Raw genomic sequence first — 7,773 nt, 5'->3', positions numbered from 1 at the left:
GGTTTGATTTCTTTTCCTTCCTGTTTTCTGATGAAAACATGAAATTCAAATACTGTGTCAGTGACATGACTCCTGAACATCAGCGTGGGCTCATGATGAGACGATTTCCTTTCAAGATAAAGGAGAGGAAGAGAAGTTTTGATCCAGTTTGCCCACAGTGCTGCAGGAGAAGCTAAAACAATGAACCAATTTTCAACACAGCTGATTAATTTATGATTTATGCTTTTTCCAGTGATGCAGAACAATATCGATATTAAGCTGAGAGGGAAAGTTGATGAAGATGTTACCTGCAGCCTTCTTGACCTGCATTGGTTTGAAGAGCAGGATTCAGCCTGAGAGGATACAAAGACACGGCCGAGGGTTGGTCTGACACACACACAAATGCAAAACACACAGACTTTTTCATTAACAAGCCTTCAGGTTTGAACACAACCTGAAGAATCACACACTGTACAGTATAGTGGAGTAAACTGTATTTACCCAGATAGCCCTGTGTGGGTCTGGGTGGTGTTTGGTGGATGAACATCTTCACCTGCAGAGAACAAACAACAGGCGACATCACATGCAACAAATGATCATTTTGATTTTGATGCAGTTAATTTGATTGTTTTCTCATTCGATTCATTGATAGAAAACAGAGGCAGCAGAAACTGAAACCATATCACCAAAAACAGTCTTCCTGATATTGTTTCAGCTGAATAAGTAGCAAGATAATGGATCTCCATTACAACACAGTGTATTATCATCAGATACACTATTTAATGAACCCTAAAATTGCTACGGTTCAATAATCTTTGGATAATTGTGTTTTGAACTCGACTGTAAAACCATCAGTTGGTCTGATTGGGCTCAGTTATCTGTCTGTGTGTCAATCACAGTGAGTGTCAGGAAGAAAAACACAATAATATTCAGCTCTGAATTAAAATAAAAACACCTGCTATAAGGAAACAACACTCTCATAACAGAGGCAAATCATCATCCTCAACTGTGATCAAAGTTGTGTATCATTATGAAAATCCTTTCACACTATAACTCCACTATATTCTCAAACACCGTCCGTCCTCTGATCTGAAGAGCAGCAGGTTTGAAGTGCTGCTGCTCACTCGCACAGGGCATGACGGGAAACAGATCCCAGGCTGCTGAGGGATATGAAGAGCCAACAATGCCACCTGCTGGACACATGGAGCAGGTGCAACAACACAACTCACAACATATCACCTCAGGAGTTTAATGTAGTTTTAGGATTTATGTATTTACTTATATTCCTGTCAGATTAATTTATTGTGATGTTGAGGCATGTTCAGGGACACAAGTTTAACTGTGTTTTTAATGTACAAAAGTGACTTAACTTCACAGAGTTTTGGTGGTGATTGAGTTTGACGTCTGCCAGATGTGTTCTAAAGAGGAACTATGAAGGATTTGTAGCTTAACTATGCTACATTTTTACCTTAATTAAACATTTTAGGAGTAGTTGTGATGATTTAATAAGTGGCTTAACTTGTTACAGGGAGAATGGAGGCTCTCTGCCTGAAAACCAACCTTGTAAGATCAGAGCCTCCGCCCCGGTGTCCCAGCTCTCGTCTCTGCCGCACCATGACACAAACGCACCCCGTAACCTGTAATCTCTTGTTAATGACAGATAAGACTACACAAATATACATGTCATAACACTGATTGATTTCTTGCCGGCATGTTGTAAACAAATGCACATGGCCGAGAGGAGGGTTAGCAAAACAGCAAAAAAGCAACTGGACTTGCATAGTTCCCCTTTAAAATAAAACAATGAAAAAGGACCAAAAATGAATAATGAATATAAAAAGAGTTATTTCAACTTTTATTGCTATAGTTGATACATTTAAATCAACAGCTACACAGGCTTTTATTTACATGAACCATCTGCTGTACTTCCTTTGTTCTCCTCTGGCCTCCCGTCACTGCAGAGCCGCCTGTCTCCTCTCACAGATCCTCCTCAGCTGGGTGGAGCAGCCGGAGGTGAACCAGCTCCTCTTGTAGTCGTCCACTGGGCCGAGCCGACCACACAGCTGCTTGCCGTCCGCTGCCTCACGCTCCCGAATCCAAAACCTGTAGCAGGGAGATGTTTATTCAACCCGTTATCATGGCAACCGACCACTGGTCTGCCGTATGTAAATAAGTGTGATGTTGTCTTCACGCTCACTGTGGTCCCTTCTCCGCCGGGGAGCCGTCGCTCCACTTCCAGCCGCCGTCGGTGCTGCTCCTCAGGCCGAGCCAGTACGAGTCTCCCTGACTCAGACTCTGGGCTGTTCTCCACAGAAACAGCTGAGAAATGTTTAAAGGGATAGTTCAACATTTTGGCAAATTGGCCCATTGCCATAATCCCAATAGTCATAGCAGTAGGTTCGTTACCTTTATTTGTCGGTGCAAGCTGTTTTTAGAACGGCTGAGCCGAGCCGCGAGCTGCTCAGAGCTACGCTATGGAGGCTCATGGGATTTCTTGGTTTCCCTCATCAAACTCATCAAATACACAATCCAACAACTCCAAAACGCTCTGGTGGACAAGTTGTGACCTGCACATTCACCACGACTGCTTGCTGAAAAACTGTCCCTGAAGGCAACGTGCATCAGCGATTTTGCATGAATTTACCTCTAAAACAACTCTGTCTCATAACATTCTGTTATTATTTCATAGCGTGGTGAATGTGCAGGTCACAACTTGTCCACCAGAGCGTTTTGGAGTTGTTGGATTGGGTATTTGATGAGGGAAACCAAGAAATCGGCTCTGCTCCGCCGTTCTAAAAATAGCTTGAACCGACAACTAAAGGTAACCTACTGCTATGACTACAGGGATTATGGCAATGGGCCAATTTGCCAAAATGTTGAACTATCCCTTTAAAATATTAATTATTTATTATTATATATGTTCTTCACTTCTGTTTGAAGCAAAGTCAAGAAAACAAACTGTGCTGCACATGCATGAAAACACTAGTGAAAGATAAAACCTCAGTTGACCTCAGGAAGCGACTGCTGCTGCAGACGTGTCCATATTTCACATGGGTCTTAAATCTATTTTTAACTCCTCTCTCTGATGGTGTGTGTGTGTGTGTGTGTGTGTGTGTGTGTGTGTGTGTGCGTGTGTGTGTGTCCTAACTGCTGATATCTGAGACGGAGCATCTTAAATGTTTACAACAGGCCAGATGAAGAAGACATCATCAATGAACACACACACTCAGAGGAGACGGTAGCAGCAGCTCAACACAGTGTGCTGTGGACTAAATGTACAAACAAAAATACACACAAACACAGTCAGGTGTGTGTTCACCTGCTCGTCCACTGTCCTGACCGTGGCCACAGCGCCCCCCGCTGCCATACATCGGTACTGGCTGCTGATCCAGTCGGCTCGGTCCTGCGTGAAGAGGAAGCACTTGTCTCCCTGAGACGTCCACCCGGCTGGACACGGTCTGCACTCTCGCTCTGAGCCGGGACAGAGACAAAAAGATGTGGTGGGACTGATCGTGTCATTTTTATTTAAAAAACCAAGCAGCTGTAAAAACATCCCAATATGCCTGCTTCTTGTCCTTTCATACATGAATTATTAAATCATTGTCTTTTGCTCCCAAACCACACTGACAGGAAGTTAATGTCCAGAAGTTATTTTTAAAAGATTGTTTCTTTACTTAAATTATGTTAAATTAATGTTCATTCCATTGATGCGCTTCAACTGGGAGCAGCAAAGCCCGGTAGCTCTCAGTTTTTACTCATCCTTTGCTTTATTTTTGTTGTGTTTTCATGGGAAATATCAACTCTCTGCCCATCAAGAGCGATGAGCCGGAGATGTTGGTGGAGACTCAGAAAGTAGATGAGCTGACAGACAAATTAATTTCCCTTTGGGGATTAATAAAGTTATTTTACAATATGTGGACTGAAAAAATAAAGGAAAATGGAACAAATAACATATTCCCTGAGGCTCCAAAAACATATATTCACTAAAAGGTGGAGCCCTGCTATGGGTATACTGATATAATTTTATTTATTTTATTCCATCCCTTTTTTTTTATTCTATTCTATTTTATTTTATATTTTTCTTTGTCACTGTAATCTCTGTCTCCTTTGTTGTACCATAACTGTTACCTTGTGTATGAAACAGCAGATATGATGATTATGATTCTGTACATGATTTTGTATGAAACTTAAATTAAAAAAAAGTAATGTTGTCTTTGTAAATGAATCTACTGACCATTAAACACAAATATAATCGTACACAGATGCCCGAGCCACCTCGGCTGGCTCCTTGCCCCGGGTGAGGCGGAGGAAGATGGTTGGATGAATCATACACAATGTTGTTTTACCTAAATAAACAACTTATGTCATTCTCACTGTATTTCAGGGGTGAGAGGAGGATGTATTGAAAGCTCAGTGTCAGTTACAGACACAATAGTACAGAGAATTAATCATTAATCTGCCTCTAAACCACAGAGTTCACACAGTCTATGTGAATCACTTGGTCCATGTAAAGCAGAGCAGCTGCCTCTAACGGCTTTTGCAAATAATTTCTCTGTGTTTAATCTGCAGACGAGTTTCAAACTCTGCAGTCTGAACCGTTACGTATCTCACAACTGTTTTTGGTTTTCCCCTCCCTCCCTGTTCTGTTGCGGCAGTAATTCACTCACCCCCAGTGGAGGCGTTGCTGATGGGGCAGTACTGGTTCAGAGCAGGATACTGGGAGAACAGGAGCTGGTACGACTGGTTGAGCTTCTCCAGTCTGATGGTCAGGTCTCTCACTTTGGTTTCCTGCTGCATCGACTGGGACCAGAACAACGTGGTGACCTGAACCACTGAGGTATCAAACACACGACAGAAAACCACACGCATCATATCCCAGGCACACGACCCCATGGACGTGTTGGGGAGAAAATGAAGCAGAGAGTCAGAGGGTAATGCTGCGTTCAAAACAACTTGGAGGTGAATTTCCAACTCATGCTGCAGGAACTCGGAAGAGAAAAAACATGGATACCCGAAGGAAGTTTGGCATATTGTGGCTCATCGCTGAATACAAAAAATATATGCAGCAGTAAATTATGTTTATTTTGGAGGCAAATGAAGAGAGAGGAGACACCGCAGATGAGTGCACATATAACGTTACAGCCTAGATAAATGTTAAACGTTATTTCCGTTACATACGAGGACCACAATTTCACACAATACAACAATCACAGCTTAATATAAACGTTTTTCATATAGGCTACTGCAATAATACACAAAAATATGCATTAAAACCACAACAAATAACTTCAAAATTTTAAATTCTAACTGTTTAAGACGAGGGCCGCCATGTTTTGATATTGTCGATGAATGATACCCGAGTTTCCGACCTGTAATTTCTGAGTTCCACGCCGTTCAGTTCGTTTTTGACAACTCAGAGCTCGCTTTTTTCCAACTTCCGAGGTGTTTTGAACGCAGCATAAATCCTTTTTTTTAACAGGAGATACATTTTATTTCATTAGTAAATCTAACCATGATGTGTTTGAACTCACGGCAGAGAGTCAGGAGCAGAGTGATGATGGTGAGCAGGAAGCAGAGCAGAGAGAAGTAATGATTCAGCTGATGGAACCAGACTGAGAGAGAGAGAGAGAGAGAAAACAGAAGTGAGAACAACGACATCCCATTGAGTGCAGCGTGAAATTCTCTTATTCAACGAGCTCATGCTGATTTGTGAACTACGACTGTTACACTGGCTCTCGCATGTGGCTCTGCAGGCGAAGCTGATGAACACCGAGCAGATGATTCTCCCGTCTCACTGACCTCTAACGGAGTCCTGGCAAACTGATAGTTTCATTTTTATTTGCTGCCGTTCTGAGAAAACTGCACAATCCTCCTCTCTGCTGCCAGGTTTGTACATGAGCCTAAGCAACTGGGAAACTCTTTCCGCAATGAAATGTTGTCGTTTCACTGCGGAAAAATCAAACATTTGAGGTTTTTTTTAAATACACAGAAGTTTCTATGTCAGTAACGTTCTTTTTTTTAATCATAAAAAGCCAAAGAAGTGATAATTACTGTCATGTGAAGATGTTTCCTGTTTCTCTCCTTCCATTGCAGCAGATCCATTGTCCATGATGTCATCTAATAGAAGAACAACAGGCATCAATGTTGGTGAAAGGAATTACTGCGTTCATGCAAAATGCTGTTTAACGCTGTTTCTCCAACTCCTCATCAGTTGTTTTAAAAACTCACATGAAGGTGTCGTTGAAGCTGCAGTTATATTGCAGCTGCATGCAAAGCAGGAGTGAGTCTGATAACCAAACAGCCAGTTAGAACAAGCGCTCAGGGTGTATTTTACACACACACATTATCCACCTTTGAACTACTCTGTGTGTTTGTTTAGATCTTTTATCAACCAGGATGGTAAAACAAGCTCATCTACTGTTACATATACTTTATTTTTTACTTTTTGTTAGCATTTGTTAACATATTATCCTGTTCCAATAGTTAGACTGATAGAGTGCTCTCTACTTTTCCACTTACCTCTCTCTATATATGTAGTGGTTTCATTAGACATGATGATCCAGATCCCCCTGATCTGATCCTCTTTAGGTGAGATTTGTCGATGCCGGTATTTGTATCCTGAGGAAATGCTCATTTCAGTGGATCAGACAGAACTTTCTCACAGCCTTGGTCAAACATACACAGTATTACTGTAATCAGATACCACACTACCGGTAGTTCTCCTACCTGCTGCTGCCCCACAATGAAGATCCTCCTTTGTGTGATGGAGCACAAGGTTGACATGTTTTGCTCTTCCTCATCTCACCCATTGCAGCCTCTGCACACAACAGCAACAAAAACCACATCCACAACTCATGATTAGCTTCATTAAAATCTCCCATATCTGGTAAACAAGTCCACTAGTGCACAAAGTGAACCCAGCACAATACAAGCATGTGCTTCGGTGAACTCTGTTATTTCATTAAACCTGTCAAATACATATAATGGAATAAAAAGCATGATACTGCACAGAGTGTTATGTACTGCATTGCTCATCACCACTGCTAAAACAATAACTGAACCAGTTACTGAGCACACATGGTGTTTAACTCCACACCAGGTAAAACCCCAGAGTACCTGAGTTAAACCGAGGGGAGGGAAGAAGAAGCTAATAATGTACAGGGGCATCATGCAAAAAGTTGGACACCCAATGGTCAAAATTTCTGTTAATGTGTCATCTGTACATTTATGCCTTTTGGAGATCATCTCATCTTCCACTTGCTGAGCTGTTCACATTAACAGAAATTTTGACCAGGGGTGTCCAAACCTTTACATGCCAGTGTAAATATAATATTAGCTTCTAGCAACTGAGGCAGGAGTATGGTGACCAAAACGATAGACTCAGGAGGAGCTTCTTTTCTCAGGCCGTTTGACTCCTGAACCAGGATACATTATTTAGATTATATCATAATTACATCATTTATATTATATTATAGTTTTATATTTCTCTTACTTATATGGCAAGTCTGGGAGCAACCAGGAGACATTTCACTGCATGTTACTCTGTGACTTGTGCACGTTATGTGACAAATCAAGTAATCTTGTAGCACATATTAGCATGACTTGTCAAAATGAAGTGTCAAACTACGTGTTGACGTAAAAGCGTATTTCCATAACAACCAATTCTCAATTATCTCACCACTTGACTGAAACTTGTGTATTTTTACAGTAGGCTATATGACGGCGACGGTTGCTAACGTTAGCATTCTGCACAAACATGACATAAACACAGTTGACAAAGTTTAACTCGGAACC

General features: G+C 41.5%; 1 protein-coding gene across 1 annotated transcript; it reads right to left on the bottom strand.

The window, feature by feature from the left end:
- Positions 1 to 1,931: 1,931 nt before the first annotated feature.
- LOC310993874 (C-type lectin domain family 4 member E-like) lies at positions 1,932 to 6,613 on the bottom strand (the record flags this gene model as incomplete). Its single annotated transcript, XM_083982357.1, has 6 exons — positions 1,932 to 2,082; positions 2,177 to 2,298; positions 3,299 to 3,450; positions 4,647 to 4,811; positions 5,511 to 5,591; positions 6,499 to 6,613. The coding sequence occupies 6 exons, from the start codon at positions 6,611 to 6,613 to the stop codon at positions 1,932 to 1,934; spliced, it is 786 nt and encodes a 261-aa protein (XP_083838483.1).
- Between the last annotated feature and the right edge of the window lie 1,160 nt (positions 6,614 to 7,773).

Source organism: Trachurus trachurus (assembly GCF_905171665.1).
Source record: "Trachurus trachurus genome assembly, chromosome: 11".
In the NCBI taxonomy this organism is placed as follows: Eukaryota; Metazoa; Chordata; class Actinopteri; order Carangiformes; family Carangidae; genus Trachurus; species Trachurus trachurus.
Note: the sequence above shows the minus strand (reverse complement) of the source record. Positions and strands in the feature narration are given on the sequence as shown.